Source organism: Gorilla gorilla, chromosome 5 (genome assembly GCF_029281585.2).
Source record: "Gorilla gorilla gorilla isolate KB3781 chromosome 5, NHGRI_mGorGor1-v2.1_pri, whole genome shotgun sequence".
NCBI lineage: Eukaryota > Metazoa > Chordata > Mammalia > Primates > Hominidae > Gorilla > Gorilla gorilla.
The window spans coordinates 170,518,994-170,538,379 of NC_073229.2; the positions used below are offsets into that span (position 1 = coordinate 170,518,994).

Consider the following 19,386-nt stretch of genomic DNA (forward strand, 5'->3'; position numbering starts at 1 on the left):
TTTGCATATATTGAACCATCCCTGCATCCCAGGGATAAATCCCTCTTGTTCATGATGAATGATCTTTTTAATGTATTGTTGAATTCTGTTTGCTACTGTTTTGTCGAGGATTTTTGAATCAATATTCATCAGAAATAATGGCCTGTAGTTATACTTTTTTGATGTATCTTTATCTGGTTGTGATATCAGGGTAATATTGGCCTTATAGAATGAGTTTGGAAGTATTTTATCCTCCTCTATTTTTTGTTATAGTTTGAGTAGAATTGGTATTAGGTTTTCTTTAAATGCTTGGTAGAAATCAGCAGGGAAGCAAACAGGTCCCTGGCTTTTATTTACTGGGAGATGTTTTATTACAGCTTCAATCTTGTTACTTGTTATTGTTCTGTTAAGGCTTTGGATTTCTTCCTGGTTCAATCTTGGTAGGTTGTGTGTATCCACGGATTTGTCTATTTCTTCTAGATTTTTAAAATGTATTGGCATACAATTGTTCATAGTAGCCAGTAATGATCCTTTGAATTTCTGCAATATTAGTTGTAATGTCTCTTTTTTCATTTCTTATTTTTATTTATTTGGATCTTCTCTCTTTTTTTGTTAGTTTGACTAAAGTTTCTCAACTTTGTTAACTTTTCAAAAAACCAACTTTTTGTTTCATTGATCTTTCATATTGTTGTTTTTCATTTCAATTTGATTTATTTCTATTCTGATCTTCATTATGTTTTTCTTCTACTAATATTGGCTTTGGTTTTCTCTTGCTTTTTTAGTTCTTTAAGATGCACTGTTAGATTGTTCATTTAAAGTTTTCTCTCTTTTTTGATGTAGGCACTTATAGCTATAAACTTCCCTCTTAATACTGTTTTTGCTATCCACACTATCCATAGGTTTGGTATATTGTGTTTTTATTATAATTCATTTCAATAAATTTTTCAATATCCTTGTTAATTTCTTTATTGACCCACTAGTCATTCAGTAGCATATTGTTTAATTTCCACATAGTTTGTGTAGTGTCCAGAATTCCTCTTGTTATTCATTTCTACTTTTATTCCGTTGTGATCAGAGAAGATCCTTGATATTATTTAAATTTTTTGAATTTATTAATACTTGTTTTGTGACATAATGTATGATCTATCCTTGATAATGACTCATTCTCAAGAAAGAGGAAGAGAGGAAGTGCTGAGAAAGAGTGTGTATTCTGCAGCTCTTAGATGAAATCTTCTGTAATTATCTATTAGATCCATTTGTTTTATAGTGCAGATTAAGTCTGATGTTTCTTTGTTGATTTTCTGACTGAAAGATCTGTCTAATGCTGAAAGTGGGTTGTTGAAATCTCCAGTCATTACTGTATTGGGGCCTATCTCTCTCTATAGCTCTAATAATATTTCCTTTACTTATCTAGGTGCTCCAGTATTTGGTTCATATATGTATAAAATTGTTATATTCTCCAGTTGAATTGACCCTTTTATCATTATATTGTGACCTTCTTTGTCTCTTCTTATAGTTTTTGTGTTAAAATCTATATTGTCTTATATGAGTATAGCGACTGATGCTCTTTTTTGGTCTCCATTAGCACGGATTATCTTTTGCCATCCTTTTATTTTCAGTCTAACCATGTCTTTATAGGTGAAGTGTGTTTTTTGTAGGCAGCAGCTTTTAGTCAGTCTATGTCTTTTGATTGGAGAATCTAGTCCATTTACATTCCATGTTATTATTGATATATAAGGACTTATTCCTACCATTTTGTTATTTGTTTTCTGGTAGTTTTATGGTCTTGCCTCCCTTCTCTCTTTCCTTCCTTCCTGTTTTCCTCTAGTGAAGGTAATTTTCTCTGGTGGCACGATTTAATTTCTTGCTTTTCATTTTTGTGTGTGTTTCCATTGTATGTTTTTTGTTTTAAGGTTACAATGAGGCTTGCAAATACTATCTTATAACCTATTGTTTTAACCTGATAACAACTTAACACTGTTTCAATAAACAAACAAAAAAGAAAACTAATAAAAACGATATGCCTTAACTTTGTATCCCTGCTTTTAAACTTTTTGTTCTTTCTATATATATCTTATTATATTGACTATGTCTTGAAAAGTTGTGGTAGTTATTACTTTTGATTGGTTCATTATTTAGTTTTTCTACTTAAGAGTAGTTTACATACCACAGTTATAGTGTTATAATATTCTTTTTATTCCATGTACTATTACCAGTGAATTTTGTACCTTGAGGTGATTATTTCTTGTTCATTAATGTTCTTTTCTTTCTGATGGAAGTACTCCCTTAAGTATTTCTTGTAGGATGGGTCTGGTATTGATTAAATCCCTCAGCTTTTGTCTGGGAGTCTTTATTTCTCCTTTATGTGTCCTTCATGTGTGAAGGATATTTTCATCAAATATACTATTCAATGGTAGAATTTTTTTTCCTTCAGCACTTTAAATATGTCATCCCACTGTCTCCTGGCCTGTAAAGTTTCCACTGAGGAGTCTGCTGCCTGACATATTGGAGCTGCGTTTTATGTTAATTGTTTCTTTTCTCTTGCTACTTTTAGAATCTTTCTTCATCCTTTACCTAATACTATGATCTTTAAGTGCCTTGAGGTAGTCTTCTTTGGGTTCAAACTGCTCAGAGTTCTATAACTGATATGGCTTGGCTGTGTCCCCACCCAAATGTCAAATCGTAACTCTCATAATTCCCACATGTCATGGGAGGGACCCAGTGGGAGGTAATTGAATTATGAGGGCAGGTCTTTCTGGTGCTGCTCTCATGAGGGTGAATAGGTCTCACAAGATATGATGGTTTTATAAATGGGAGATCCTCTGCACATGCTCTCTCTCTTGCCTGCCACCATGCAAGACGTGACTTTACCCCTCCTTTGCCTTCTACTTGGTTGTGAGGCCTTGGAGGTTGTGAGGCCTCCCCAGCCATGTTGCACTGGGAGTCCATTAAACCTCTTTCCTTTATAAATTACCCAGTCTTGGGTACGTCTTTATTAGCAGCATGAGTGCAGACGAATACAGTAAATTGGTACTGGGAGTGGGGGACTGCTGTAAAGATACTGAAAATGTGGAAGCAACTTTAGAACTGGGTAACAGGCAGAGATTGGAACAGTTTGGAGGGCTCAGAAGAAGACAGGAAAGTGTAAGAAAGTTTGGAACTTCCTACAGACTTATTAAATGGCTTTGACCAAAATGCTGAAGTGATATGGACAATAAGGTCCAGATTGAGGTGGTCTCAGATGGAGATGAGAAACTTGTTAGAAATTGGAGTAAAGGTCACTTTTGCTATACAAAGAGACTGGTGGCATTATGCCCCTGCCCCAGAGACTGTGGAACTTTGAATTTGAGAGGGACAACTTAGGGTATCTGGTGGAAGAAAGTTCTAAGCAGCAAAGCCTTCAAGAGGTGAAAGAGGATAAAAGTTTGGAAAATTTGCAGCCTGATGATGCATTAGAAAAGAAAAACCCATTTTCTAGGGAGAAATTCAAGCTGACTGCAGAAATTTGCATAAGCAACGAGTAGCCCAATGCTAATCACCAAGACTATGGGGAAAATGTCAACAGGCCATGTGAGATACCTTTAGGGCAGCCCCTCCCATCACAGGTCCAGAGGCCTAGGAGGAAAAAAAGGCTTCCTGGGTTAGTTCAGTGCTGTGCCTCCCAGCTGTGGCTAAAATGGGCCAAGGTAGAGCTCAAGCCATTGCTTCAGAGGGTGCAAGCCCCAAGCCTTGGTGCCTTAAACCTGGTGTTGGGTTTGTGGTTGCACGGAAGTTGGAAGTGTGTGTGCAGCCTAGGGATTTGGTGCCCTGCATCCCAGCTGTGGCTAAAATGGGCCAATGTAGAGCTCAAGCTGTTGCTTCAGAGGATGCAAGACCCAAGCCTTGGTGGCTTACACATGGTGTTGGGCTTGTGGGTGCATGGAAGAGTTGAGGAGTGGGAACCTCCACCTAGATTTCAGAGGATACATGGAAATACCTGAATGTCCAGGCAGAGGTGTGCTGCAGGGGTGGAACCCTCATGGGGAACCTCTGCTAGGGAAGTGCAGAAGGAAAATGTGGGGTGTGAGCCCCCATACAGAGTTCCCACTGGGGCACTGCTTGGTGGAGCTGTAAGAAGAGGGCCACCATCCTCCAGACCCCAGAATGATAGATCCATTCCACTGACACTTGCACTGTGTGCCTGGAAAAGCTGCAGACACTCAACAGCAGCCCATGAAAGCAGCCAGGAGTGGGGCTGTATCTCATAAAGCCACAGGGGTGGAGCTGCCTAAGACCATGGGAACCCACCTCTTGCATCAGCATTACCTGGATTGAGACATGGAGTCAAAAGAGATAATTTTGGAACTTTAAGGTTTAATGACTGCCATATTGGATTTCAGACTTGGATGGGGCCTGTAGCCCTTTTGTTTTGGCCAATTTCTCCCATTTGGAATAGATGTTATTTACCCAATTCCTGTACCCTCATTGTATCTAGCATTGTATCTAGGAAGTAACTAATTTGCTTTTGATTTTACAGGATCATAGATGGAAGGGACTTGCCTTGTCTCAGATGAGACTTTGGAGTGTGGACTTTTGAGTTAATTCTGAAATGAGTTAAGACTTTGTGGGACTGTTGAGAAGGCATAATAGGTTTTGAAATGTGAAGACATGAGATTTGGGAGGGGCCAGGGAGGTAACTGAATCATGAGGGCCAGTCTTTCCTGTGCTGTTCTTGTGATAGTGAAGAAGTGAATGATTTTATAAAGGTGAGGTGAGTTTCCCTGCACATTCTCTCTCTTGCTTGCCTGCCACCATAAAAGATGTGATTTTGTTACTCCTTTGTGTTCCACCATGATTGTGAGGTTTCCCCAACCATGTGAAACTGTGAGTCAAACCTTTTTCCTTTATAAATTACCTAGTCTCAGGTATGTCTTTATTGGCAGCATGAGAACAGACTCATACAATACCCTTCTTGTACTTGGATATTGATATCTTACTCTATATTTGGGAAGTTCTCTGATACTACCTTTTAAAATATACTGTCAACCTCTATCTCTTTCTCTACCCATCTTTAAGGCCTATAATCCTTAGATTTGCCCTTTTGAGGCTATTTACTAGATTCTGTAGGTGTGCTTTATTGTTTTTTTTTCTTTATTCTTTTGTCTCCTCTGATAGGTATTTTCAAATATCCTGTCTTTAAGCTCACTAATTCTTTTCTCTGCTTGATCCATTCTGCATTAAGACTCTGAAGCATTCTTCAGTATGCTAATTGCGTTTTTCACCTCCAGAATTTCTGCTTGTTTCTTTTTAATTATTTCAATCTCTGTTAAATTTATCTGGTAGAATTCTGAATTCCTTCTCTGTGTTATCTTGAATTTCTTTGAGTTTCCTCAACATAGCTATTTTGAAGTCTGTCTGAAAGGTCTCATATCTCTGTTTCTCCAAGATTGGTTCCTGGTGCCTTATTTAGTTAATTTAGTGAGGTCATGTTTTCCTGGATGGTGTTGATGCTAGTACATGTTCTTTGGTGCATGGACATTGAAGATATAGGTATTTAATGTAGCCTTTACTGTCTGGGCTTATTTGTAGCCATCCTTCTTGAGAAGGCTTTCCAGATATTTGAAAGAACTTGAGTGTTGTGATCCAAGCTGTATCTGCTTTAAGGGGCTCCCCAACCCTAGCAACACTGTGGTTGTTGCAGACTCATAGGGGTACCACCTTGATTGTCTTGGACAAGATCCAGGACAAGTCTCTGGGTTACCAGAGACTCTTGTTCTCTTCCCTTACTTTCTCTCAGACATACAGAGTCTCTCTCTCTCTCTCTCTCTCTCTCTCTTTCTCGCTCTCTCTCTCTGTTCTGAGCCACCTAAATCTGTGAGTGGAGTGACACAAGTACCCCTGTAGCCACCACAACTATGACTTTGCCGTAGTTGTGCTGACCTCAAGTCAGCACAGTACGGGTTCTTTCTCAAGGCCTGCTGAAACCACTCCATGCTAGTTGTCTGCTCAAGGCCCTGGGCTCTACAATCAGCAAGTGGCAAAGCCAGCCAGGTCCGTGTTCTTGCCTTCAGGACAGCAAGGTCTCCCAGAGCCCTGTGTGGATTTGGAAGTTCCATCTGTGAGTCAACGACTAGAGTCAAAAAACTTAGAAGTCTGCCTGGTGTTTTATCATACTGCAGCTGAGCTGGCACTCAAGCCACAAAATGCAGTCCTTCACACACTTTCCCCCTTTCCAAAGGGCACCCATCAGAGTGCCCTTTGGCATCTTTCCAAAGGTAGAGGAGACTCACCCCATAGTCACTGCCACCCCAGGCCATAAGGAGTACTGGCAGACTACCCCTGATGTTCCCTTAAGGCCCAAGGTCTCTGAAGTCAGCTTGTGGTAAATGCTGCCTGGCCTGGGACATACCCTTCAGGGCAGTGGGCTCCTGTCTGGCCCAAGGCAGATCCAGAAATGTAGTTCAAGAGTGAAGCCATGGAATCAAGGACCCAGGAGCCCATTTGATACTGTATCCACTTGTGGCCATGCTGGTACTTAAGACAAAGCCCCTTTTTCTTTCCCCTCTGCTTCTCCCAAGCAGGAGTTTTGCCCCATATCCACCACAGCTGGTAATCTGTTGAGTCTTACCTGAAGTCAGTCTCAGAGGTTCACTCAAGGCCCTCAATGTAGTACCTGTGTATCACTGTTGGTTATACAGGGCCCAAGGGCATTTCAGTGAGCAGGTGATAAATGCTTCCAGGACTGTGTCCTTTCCTTCAAGGCAACAGGTTTGCTTCTGGCCCAGGATGTGTATAGAAGTGTCCTCCGGGAGCTAGGGCCTGGAACAGGGGCTTTACAACTCTGATGGGTGCCCTATCCTGCTGTGGCTGAGCTGGTATCCTAGATGCAAGACAAAGTCCTCCCCACTCTTTCCTCTCCTTTGCTCAAGTGGAAAGAAGAGGTCTCTTTTGGAGCTACCAGCTGTACAGCCTGGGGTTAGGGGAGGCGTGGTGCCAGCGCTCCCTTAGCTGCCCCAATTGTTGTCCCAGTATGTTATCTGCCCCCACCAGGTCCACTGTCTCTGGGCCTAGTTCAGCCCTAGGACTCACCTAAAAGTTCCAATCCTAATGATCTAGACTGCCTTTCAAGTTTACTTGGAGACACAGTATCCTGTAGCCCTTGGTGGCAAGGTTTGTAGGCACTTAAGTTCGAACCCATGGAATCAGCGTGTCTCTTCTGGATAGGGCTGGTTTAAATGCTCCTTCTGTGGGTGGGCAGCAGCTGAGTTTGATCTGGTTTTCCTTTTTGTTCTAACAGGACAGCACTGAGTTCAGTGCCTTACAATTCCTGTGTTTTCCCTCCCTCAGCACCTAGAGATGCTCTCTGCATCATGCCGCAGCATCTAGAGGGTGGAGAAAGGGTGGCATCGGTGATTCAGGACTGTTTTTTCTAACTCTACAGTACCTCTTTTATCAATATGAAGTTAAAACCAGATACTGAGTGTTCACTTGATTTTTGATTCTCTGTAGATATTTGTTGGTGTCCTTGGTTGGGGAGGCAGACAATCGGTAGAATTCTCTATTCCGCCATCTTGCTCCACCTAGGGGCCAGAAACAGTTTACTCTCTCCTACAATTCTAATTAAAGTAGACCCAGTTCCTTAATTCTTTTTAGTCTTTCAGATGTTTCTCTTACAAAGAAAATTTTCTCTTTTACCTTTTTTTAATTACTTTTCCACCATTATGTTCTCTTGATGCTGTTTGCTTTCTTTCATCCATTCTCTAAATAAAATTTTAATTTAAACAAATCCATTTCCGGTTGCTTCAGAAATGTAGTCACAAAGTGGACATTTAATTTCCTATGGTATAAATGTTTTAAGACACTCACAGTGTACATAAGGTGAATCATAACATTGTGTGTAGCAGCAGATCACCTAGTCTGACTAACAAGCATAGAACCATGTACACAGGATGTAAAAAGAATCAAAACGGGTAGGTCTTACAAAGCCTTAGTCCTTCCAGGGAAGTTTCAGTGAAATGTCAAAACTTTTACTATGACTCAGAGTTGACATAAAAAGCATTTTATTGTGACAAAAATTAAACACTTATTCACTTATTGAACGTATACATCACACAAAAGAAATATCAGTTACCATGACAAATATAAAAATAATTTTAAATTTATCACTTTGGGGAAACTAGAACGTATATAAGAGATATAAGAACCTAAGATTTTTTTTTTTTAAAAAAAGAACTTTTCTGAATGTAACATATCTCCCACATATTTGTAAAACAATTAGAGGACAAAAGCTAACCTGTGGTAATAAAATATCAACTATATTTTTGTTGATTAAGAGTTCCACATAAAATAATGTTTTGAAAGACTCACTGCTCTAAAATACTCACTGAAGCATGTGACTTTTGTGTCTTATCTTGGAAGTAGTGGCATGGAGGGTTTTATGTAGGAAAGATGACATTCTAAATAGAAGGTAATATGCATTTAAGCGTAGAGACTGCCCTTCCTTTTCTCACAGACATATGTAAGAAATTAATAACAGACAAAGTCAGGTACAGAAACAAAAACTAGGGGCCAAGTGAATACCTGACAGAAGAACTTATATTTCAAAGGTATTAAAAGAGGAGGCACTAAAGTTCTTTGAGTGACCTAATTATATTTTTGAAAAATATTCCATTCAACACTCATTTATTGGCTGTGTGTTATTGGTATATTTCTGTGCCTTGATGACTACGCTGTGAAAACATTGAAAAGATGGCATAGTCCTTTCCTTTGAGGAGCTACAGACTATTTGGATGATCTTGGCAGCTGTGTGCATCTTACTCTGGAGTGAGAAGAAATTAGAGGCATGGTGTATAAGTCCCTAGATATATACAATGGATGATACTATGGGGAGGGAGCATAATTTCAGTGTAAATTAATAAAGTCTGAGTCTAGAGGGGTGACTATGAAGATAGAAAGGATAAATTTCATCTTACAGATATTATATGGCAAAAGTACATATGCTTGATGCACTTGGTGCATAAAGAAAGAGGATTAAAAAAGTAACTCCATGTAAGCATCCCTATTTTTCATTCTGTATTAAAGATATAAGCTAATAACTTATTCATTAATGTATTCAGTCATTCAAAAGCTAATGTCAGACACTTTCCATGTACTAGTTATTTGCAGAATCTACTTTCACCAGCCATCCTGCATAAGTAAATTGGTTTAGCATTATTGTCTTTTGAATTTGTCTAATTAGCAGTACTAATTTTACACAGAGAGAAAGATACAGCTGGTTGAAGTGACATACAGTAATTCATGATGGCTCTTACTGTACTGCTTATCCTAATTAAAATAAGACAATAGCATTTACTTATTAATTCAGTTTTTTCTCATATCATTTAGAAAAGATATCTTTTATAATTTAAATTTCTTATGCCTATTTTGAAGATAGGTGTGAATTTTTTCAGAAAAGACTTAATTGACTCTACTTTCAAAAGTTATCTGAAAGTAAAAGTAGGAACAGAAAACCTTATATACTTGCTGAAAATATTCTGTCATTTAATCTTTTTATGTAATTCTAAAACAGTGGTATAAATGTCAACCTGATGTGCAGGAAGATAATTTTATTTTTATGAAGGCTAGAGTTTCTATCATTTTAAAGTATGGCAATAATTAGAGTTTAGTTTCTGATTTTACATATAGGAATATTTGATCATTTTTATTGTGTTAGAGAGGAACTTCTGCTCCTAGAGATGAGGGATTAACAGAGTCCAGACTTAGCCTTCTGCCATAAGCAACTAGAAATCTTGACGAAATATACAAAACAACTGTGTTCAGACATTGGAAAACAGTACATGACCTTGAGTTCATGGAAGTGAAGGGAAACAAACAAGGTGAACCCTAAAATCACTCAGGCTTTCTGCCTGGAGACAGAAAGACAGAAACAATTTCCTGATGGTTGTTCATTTGAGAGAGAAAACAAATGGAGCTTGGCCATCTTGCTAATTTAAGAAGACAGAATCAGAGTTTGGGAGGACCAAAACAGCTAGAATTTGTAGTGCAAAGTATGGAAGAAGATGGATCTATGCAAAAAAGGAGTCACAGAAATTAGCATAGGCATTCCCTTGAGTATTTGATTGAATACTAGTCTACATGTCAGCCGGCTGGAATTTTGAGTCCGGGTAAGGGACACTTAGTAGGGAGTTGGATTCCCAGAGCTGACATAGAGCCAGAAATTTTCCAACTTCCAGCAGCCGGAGTAGAGATATCTTGTTGAATACATAAGGAATTAAGTAAAAGCTCTTGGAAGGTCATATCTTAATAATGAGGCTAAACTATTCCTCAAATAGTGACTATTCTAGACTTGCTCTAATAGTTTAAAATCAAAGCTCAAAGGGAACAAACTGAGCTGTAGGTTGCTTAACTGCATGCTCAAAGTCCAACACTCATTTTAAAAAGGAATAAAAATAAATCCACACTCTACACCTTAATGCACACAATGTCTTGCATCTAGCCAAAAATTTGCAGATTTGACCAAGTGGCAAAATGTGTCACATTACCAGGAGGAAAACCAAGCAATAGAAACAGTTCCAGAAATTACATTGATGTTAAAATTAGCAGTCAAGGGCGTTAAAACACAAGGATAAATACGTGCTAAAAGATTTAAAAGAAGACATAAATATAAAAAGAAGAAAAATGACAATATAAAAAATAACATATTAGAAGTTATACAGCTGAAAAATAACATATCTAAGAAAAAAACATTTTAATGGATTGGATTAACAGCACATTAATTGTTGTAGAACTAAAGGTCAGTGAACTGAAAAACATAGCAATAGGCAACAGGCAAATGAGGCACAAAGAGAAAAAATTAAAAGCTAAAAGAAATGAGCAAACTCTCAGTTACTTGCAGAGTAATACCCAGTGGTAGACTATAAGTGCAACTGAAGCTCCAAAAGGATGGGAGAGTGAAGCAGGTCAGAAGAAAACCTGAAGAAATGGTGGCTGTAAAATTTTAAGTGTAATGAAAATGTAAGCCCAAATCCATAAAGCTCAACAAATCCTAAGCAGGATAAACACAAAGAAGTCATTACAATTAAGTTGCTAAAAACCAGTGATAAAAAATTAATATCCAAAATAAGAAAGGGGTGATACATTCAGAAGAACGAAATAACAATTATGGCAGGCTTCTTATCAGAAACTATAGGTGAGACAAGAAAGAAGTAACATCTTCGAAGCACTGAAAGCGAAAAATAATAATAATCATCTTTAACCTAGAATTCCATTCCCTAGGACAATGGAATGACATAACATGCTGAAATAGAGTATATATATACGGTCAACTTAAACTTCCATACCAAGTGAAAATGTTATTTTTGAAATACTAAGGCAAAATTAATACTTTTTCAAACAAATAGAAGCTGAGAGAGGTCATATTCTCAGGCTGGCATGGCTGTAAATGTTAAAGAAAGGTCTTCAGGAAGAAGAAAATTATACCAGGCCAAAATGTGGACCTGAACAAAGTAATTAAAAGAACCAGAAATGTAAATATATGGCTAAATATAAAATATAATATCTTTGTTATTTTAAAAAACATATTTCAGGGATAATTGACTGTTTAAAGCAAAAATAATAATTCATTTGGGAAGGGTCTATAAAATAAATATGTGGAAGTAAAATGTATAAAACTATAACCTAAAGGACGGGAGGGGAAAATGGAAGAATATTACTCTAGGATTCTTACATTATACATAAAGTAGTATAATCTTATCTGAATGTACACTGTGATAAATTAGTGGTGCATATTGTCAACTTTAGAGCAACCACTGAAACATAGCAAAGAGGCCTAACTAGTAAGCCACTATGCAGATAAAATAGAATGCTAAAAAGAAGGCAAAAAACAAAGAACATATAGGACAGAAAAAAGAAAAATAAGAGATGATTGATTTATATTTAACCATACTGATTATTATGATAAATGTAAATGTACTAAACAATAAAAGGCAGAAATTGCCAGACTAGAGATAAATGCAAGACCAAATTGTGTGCTGTCTACAAGACGCGCACTTTAAATGCAATGTGTTTTTACATTTATTTTTGTACTATGGAGTGTGAAAGTGTTTACCAAACAAACTGAAAATGGGGGAAAGTTTAAACTGCTCGGATATTAAGCAGCTCTCCAGTAATTTTGAACTAGTAATTTTGCTACCAATACTTGTTATGATCTTTTGAATTCACTAGAGAAAGTCAGGCAGGGCAATACTTGATTCTTCTTTCTTAGCTATCATTCTGTTTTTAGGTATATATAGTTGCTCTTGAGTGAAATTGTCTAATAATTCAGTTTTTCATAATTACAACAAAAATTGTATAATTACTTAGCTTTTATGGATTAATAAGGTTTTATTACAGACTTTTTTAGTAAAACATTACTTGCTTTCTCAGAGAAGAAAAATGTATACTTTTTCTTTTTTGAGAGTAATAAATATTAATATAAACAAGGATTAAATTAAACTGTTTCATTTTTAACTCTGCAAAAAAAATGTAGTCAAATAACTCTATAAAATGAATTATTATTGAAAAGCCTCCAAACCCAGCATGGAATGAATTGACAATTCCATCCAAACTCTAAGATAATCAAACATATACAAATTCACATTCTTAAGATTCCTCAGCATATAAGATTATTTTCATAGTTAGTCTTTTTTTCTTTATTCATAATCTGAAAACAAGTCCTCATCTGAAATAGAAGCTTTTCTGGGAAAACTATCTTTAAAATTCATGAAATATCTATGTTATAGGTTATACGGAAAGGAGAAGTGAGCTGCTGCTGGATTTGCACGGCCTGCAAAGAGAATGAATATGTGCAAGATGAGTTCACCTGCAAAGCTTGTGACTTGGGATGGTGGCCCAATGCAGATCTAACAGGTAGGAACTGCCTCACTTGGAAACCTTGTGCCTGACTATTTGCCTTTCCAATGTGTCCATCCCTCAAATGAGAATGATTAGCTCATGTCTTCTCAATGTTAATTTACAATGCACACTTTTTAGTCCTCATGTCAAGGAGTATGCATAAACCTCATAAGTTTTCTATAATCTATATTGAAAAGAAAGTTCATGTAAATCTAAATAACAATGAATTGATGTGTGGTAGGCTATGCTATTATAGAGTTGTTTTCTGTTTTTCTTTAAATTGTATTTGAAGGTATTTCTGGCCACCTGAATTTATATTTGCAATCATTTCTTGAACATCTACTATGGATGAGGCACTACTGTAGGCCCTAAAAATAGAAAAGTAAATGTCCCAGCTTTTATTTTGTATAAAAGCTATCAGGGAAGAAACATGGAAAAATATAATAAAACATAACATAATTATTAAAATAATCATCCTGGCTTTTATTTTGCTTAAAACCTATCAGGAAAGAAACATGAAAAATATAATAAAACATAATATAATTATTGAAATAATAGAGATATCTATAAAGTGCATAAAGTTTGTTAGGCAGGCAAGAAGATGAAAGGAATTTCAGGCCTAAAGTAGAACACGGGAAACATGAAAGTTTATGACACATTTGCAGAAAACCATAGAACAAGTATGTGGGGTTGGTAGGTAGGCACAATGGTCCAGTAGGGTAGTGGTCAGAAATGAGAATAGACAAGGACACTGATGGGATGGCAGAGTGCTTCTGTGTGACATTCCTCTACATGTTTGGACTTTGGCTTTGAGCACAGGAGAACCACTAAAGAATTTTAAAGTGGTGAATGACATTATGATACCCGCATTTCTGGTGTGCTTCTTGTGGTGGTATAGGAAGTTGTTGTATTGATGCAAGTGAGTTACTTGAAAAGGTGTGGATTAGGACAGCTAGGAATGGAAAGGAATAAATGAAACAGATGATTCACTAGTAAAACCAATGGAACTCAGAGGGATTGATTATATGAGTTTGTAAGTTTCCTAAGAGTGATGTTCATATAAATGAATTTTGTTTTTCACACATCTTGTTATGAGCTTACAGAGGAGAAATGATTCATAAAGCTTTGCATAAATTTTAGGAGCCATAGAGGCTTTTTTTTAATCTGAGTACATAGACACTTTGTCATCTGAATAATCTAGCCCCTTGTCTTATCATCTTAGAAAGAGGGAGCTGAGGCCTAGAGAGGTGAAGTTGTATGGCCAAAGTCAGGAAAATAGTGAGAAGCAGAACCTAGTACACTAACCCCTGACTCCATGTCTTTTTGGGTGCTGTTGAAAATCATCCGTAAATGTAATATTCTTGATGGTTGGACATTTTTTTACTTGTTTCCAAGTAAAAATATGCAACTAAGAAATCATGCAGTTTATTCAAAGTACATAAAAAATGACTAGGTAAGTAGAACTAGGTCACGTAACTAAAATTATACTAAGTGACAATACCTTGTAAAATGTTAATTTTGTTAGAAAAAAGTTAAACTGAGCAGCAGAAAGCTTTTGTTAAGTCACCTAGTACAAAGGTCCTTTTTAAAGAGAAGAAAAGTAGATCAGAACGTTTTTGAAGGTATGAACTGCATCTCACTCATCTTTTTATTTGCCAGCTAAATTTCATGCCTAAAAATTACCCAGGAATTACCCACCTCCAGAGATTCCGCTTTGCTCACGCTGGAGTGGAACTCAGCCGATCCTGATGCAATTACTCTCTGTCCCACCCATTGAGAAACACCACTCTCTGGCGCATAGCCTGATGCCTTGAACATAATAGCTACTTAATACATGTTTGTTAAATTGAGGGAATTAGGAAGAAGGGACTCACCCGGGTCATCGAGGTCAATGCAGTTGGTTAATAGAAAAACCACAGTGAGAATTCAGGATTGTTTGTCACTGGATCTAATGAATGCTCTCACTCTGCCATGGTTGCATGCAATGGCCTGGCTTGGAAAAGCTTTTCCAACCTCATTTTGGACTCGTGCCTTCCCTCCACTTACATTATTTCTCTTCAAATTTGTATCCTACTTCATGGTGTGTGCCTCCTGCCAGGCCTCTTTTTCTTGTATAAGTAGGTCTGCTTAGGTGGCCATTGTGTTTGAGAGCTGGGGTTTACTTACAGTCATTCCACTCATCTGTTTGACTGAGATCACAGCTGACTAGGAAAAAGCTCAAAGACAAAAGTGACCTCTTTATGAGGTTAATCTTAGAAGTCAGAAGTCTTGGCTTTGAGGTACAAACATTTTTCTCTTGTCTACATTTTTTGGGCTTTCTCCAACTTCTCCTACTGCTCTATTTCATTTTCATTAGGGCTTATCTCACACATTAAAAAAATTTCTATCCTATTTTAAAACACTAAGATAAAAAAACTTTTTAAAAAACCTGATATGATGTAATACTGGAACTCAAGGTCATACCTTTTATTCCCTGGAGATGCTCTATTGTGGGATTATTGCATATTTTCTGTCCACTGCCAAATGCTCATTTCCGTTGATTAGGGATCTTTAACTTGGTAAAATATTTTTAAAATTCTCCTTGGTTAAAAACAGATTAATATTAATACAATTACATTTCTAACGATTTAATATGCCATGATCTATCATATGCATAAAAGTCACTTTAACATTCAAATGAGTTGAGCCAGCAACTCCTCAGACCATGCCCTTAGCTAATAACAACAGGCATGCAGCTGCGACTGGGTCATATATTCAGATGATTTTGCAAATCTTATCTTTAGGGTCTTTCACAATATAGATTCCTCATTCTAATTTATACTAATGTCTTAATGATCCATATTGATTCTGCCTTTCTTTTGGTCTCTTACAGGAAATCCCATTTACCACTTGCTTGATGCCATGTCAAGCACAGAGCAAGGGCATAGTCCGTGCCAATGTGTTGTGGGTGTTACCATGGTAGCGGTAGTTATGAAATGAGAAAACCTATGAGCACAGAATACTAAAAATCAGTAGAATTACTCAGAAAAGTAAACGCATTGCCTTTAAGTAGGTGTTTGATTTATGGGTAATTTTTTTTCACTAAATATTAGTTACAATGAGAAATCGTTCTTCTTTGAAAAATAGTGTATTCTACTGAAGTAAAATATACTTTTTATTTTTAATAGTTGGTTAAAATATACTTAAAATCACTTTAAAAGTTAGCTACTTTTAATATATACTCCATACATTATAATATTAATGAATAAAAACAGGTTTACTGTGGTTTTTATTTCCATTAAAATGTGTTTTTTTTTTGGCTATGAAGAAATTAGTATATTTCTTAGAGAAAGTGCTTTTTGAAGCTGTTAAAAAGTTTCTCATATTTTCTTCTTGTGAAATTGCACATTTTAATTCAGCACTTAAATTTCACACTATTTCTTGTGATACAAAAACAGGGATCTTTTCTACCATGATATACAGCTTGACAGTAGTTTAACAATTTGTGGACCAATTATATGTAATCCAATGCTACTAATTTATTTGTAAAAGTAAAATAAGAATATTCCTCAAAAAGACAGACTACGCTACATTTTCTCATTAAAAAAACCAGAAAATGCTTTATAAACATTAACTAATTTTAACAACTTTTTTTCCATTCCAACAGTTGTTGTAATCTCTTACACTAGTATCTACTAATTTATTTCATTCTGTAATGAACACTACCACCTGTTTTGTGCCAGGTACTTTTTAAAAACTGGGAATATACAGGTGAATTAAGCGATGTCTATATCCTAAGGGAGGAGCTTCATATGAAACTAGCCATGTAAACAGCCAACTATAAGTCCTACAATAGAGTTATGTGTAAAATGTCAGATAAATATGGAGCGGCTGTTTTTCCCTGGGAAGAAAAAAAGCCTTTGCAGAAGAAGAGACATTTGATCTGAGCACTGAATTACAAACAGAATTTCACCTGGTAGAATTTCATTGAATTGTAATAGAATTACTATTTATATTAATTTTAAAACAATCAGGGAAGCATTTTGATGAAGGTTTATATGATCATGATGTAGTATTGCAAATGTTATGAATTACCTCAAGACACTTTGCATAGAATTTTATTTCTTAATTTATGTTAAATTTGACTTGACCTAATTGGAAAAAAGTCTGATAGTAAATTTCATCCTCCTCCAATACATCTGGATCGTATAAGATGTACTGCATCTTATAAGGATCTTATAAGTACCCTAACATTTGATTCAAAAATTAGAAGTAGCTACCAGTCCTCGGATCAGAGTTATTGCCACCTTGCTTTGATTTTTCTCAGTAATTTGTAGTTGGCTTGAAGGAAACTGACTTGTCTGATAGCTCTCAGTTCTCTGTAATAACCCTAACCATAAACATTTGCCAGGACCTCAAGTTCCCAAGGTTCAGATATGGAAAGCACAACTCTCACAAAGTCCCCCTTTTGAGTTCTGAGGTCAGGTGGACGCTACTCACCACTGGTTGAAGGTAGTCTCCCCTCTTTCTAGTCTTGGGATAAACAAACACACCTGGAGGTTGGATAACTCTTTTTTAAAAACTTCAAAACAGGACCTCAAAGAAAGCCACATAACATGACATTACATAATTGGACAAAATTGACATTACAGCTGACTCCCTCAAGATGGCAAAGCTAATGTTTCTCAAATTTAGGATAAATTTAAATTTATCCTAAATAAAAAATAAATAAAATAAAGAAAAGAAAAAAAGGAAAAAGAATCTAAAACTTTTAAGAAACTTACTCAAAATATAGATTCTGTTTTGGATGGTTCCAGATTGGCATTGAAAAGCCTGGTTTCCATATATGAAAAAGAATCTAGCATCTTCCCAAGAGATAAAGCAATCATAGTAGAATTGCAAGTATGTTTCTGGGTGTCATGACAGACTGCTACTGTTACAACACGAGAGTACTTATATCCCCTCTAGCATAACAACATTGTTCCTCATCTGTGTTTGATGCACTGTATAGGACAGAGTTATTTTATAGCTAGATTTGGACAACTTTATGATTATCCTTGGAGAGGCCTTAGTATCTGTCCTTGACTATTGTCCTCATTAGGGGAACTTGGATTTATGATATGCAGTTTAAAGTTTAAAACGTGTTTGGTGGCAACCAAATCCAGTTTGCTCACTGATGGATTTTGCCTGAAATCACCAATTAGCTTGATTTGGCTACATGACTTGGGGGTGATAAAAAGATTCCACTGAAACTTCTGCCCTAGCGAACCCAAAGCCAATATTCATGGTAGAGATCCTGGTAGTCCAATCCACAGATAAAGTCTATCCATGTGTGAATAAGAACCTAGAGAGCTTGCACCTGGTTATCTCTTGGTCCCTTGGTGTTGACATGCACTGTCTTTCTCGCACCGTATTAGACCTTTTGACTTTAAATAAAATTGTTACATGAGTGTCTTCTACAAGTCTTCTGAATCTTTTCAAATATCTAAACTCATGCAATCTTTGCATATGCAGAGTATTGTTATTTGAAAAGTTAGCATAACATACCTTTATATTATTTCTTTTTTTAAATTGTACTTCAAGTTCTGGGATACATGTGCAGAATGTGCAGATTTGTTACATAGGTATACATGTGCCATGGTGGTTTGCTGCACCCATCAACCCGTCATCTACATTAGGTATTTCTCCTAAAGCTATCCCTCCCTTTGCCCCACACTCCCTGACAGTCTCTGGCGTATGATGTTCCCCTTGCTATGCCCATATGTTCTCATTGTTCAGCTCTCACTTATGAGTGAGAACATGCAATGTTTGGTTTTCTGTTCCTGTGTTAGTTTGCTGAGAATGATGGTTTCCAGCTTAATCCATGTCCCTGCAGAGGACATTAACTCATTCTTTTTGTATGACTGCGTAGTATTCCATGGTGTATATGTGCCACATTTTCTTTATCTAGTCTATCATTGTGGGCATTTGGGTTGGTTCCAAGTTTTTGCTATTGTGAATAGTGCTGTGATACATACCTGTGCATGTGTCTTTATAGTAGAATGATTGGTAATCCTTTGAGGATATACCCAGTAATGGGATTGCTGGGTCAAATGGTATTTCTGGTTCTAGATCCTTGAGGAATCACCACACTGTCTTCCACAATGGTTGAACTAATTTACACTCTTACCAACAGTGCAAAAGCGTTCCTATTTCTCCATATCCTCTCCAGCATCTGTTGTTTCCTGACTTTTTAATGATCACCATTCTAACTGGCATGAGATGGTGTCTCGTTGTGCTTTTGATTTGCATTTCTCTAACAACCAGTGATGATGAGCTTTTTTTCATGTTTGTTGGCCACATAAGTGTCTTCTTTTGAGAAGTGTCTGTTCATATCCTTTGACCAATTTTTGATGCAGTTGTTTTATTTTTTCTTGTAAATTTGTTCAAGTTCCTTGTAGATTCAGGATATTAGCCCTTTGTCAGATGGATAGATTGCAAAAATGTTCTCCCATCCTATAGGTTGCCTGTTCACTCTGATGATAGTTTCTTTTGTTGTGCAGAAGCTCTTCAGTTTAA

The 19,386-nt window shown here is 36.7% G+C and overlaps 1 protein-coding gene across 5 annotated transcripts in view; it reads left to right on the plus strand.

Moving 5' to 3' along the window:
* GRM1 (glutamate metabotropic receptor 1) overlaps positions 1-19,386 on the plus strand; it is a 478,923-nt gene that overhangs the window by 416,319 nt on the left and 43,218 nt on the right. For all 5 annotated transcript variants that reach the window (XM_055391792.2, XM_055391793.2, XM_019030188.4 and 2 more), the window contains one exon: positions 12,738-12,864. In XM_055391792.2, the coding sequence (XP_055247767.1) occupies positions 12,738-12,864 (127 nt within the window). The remainder of the gene's footprint in view (positions 1-12,737; positions 12,865-19,386) is intronic.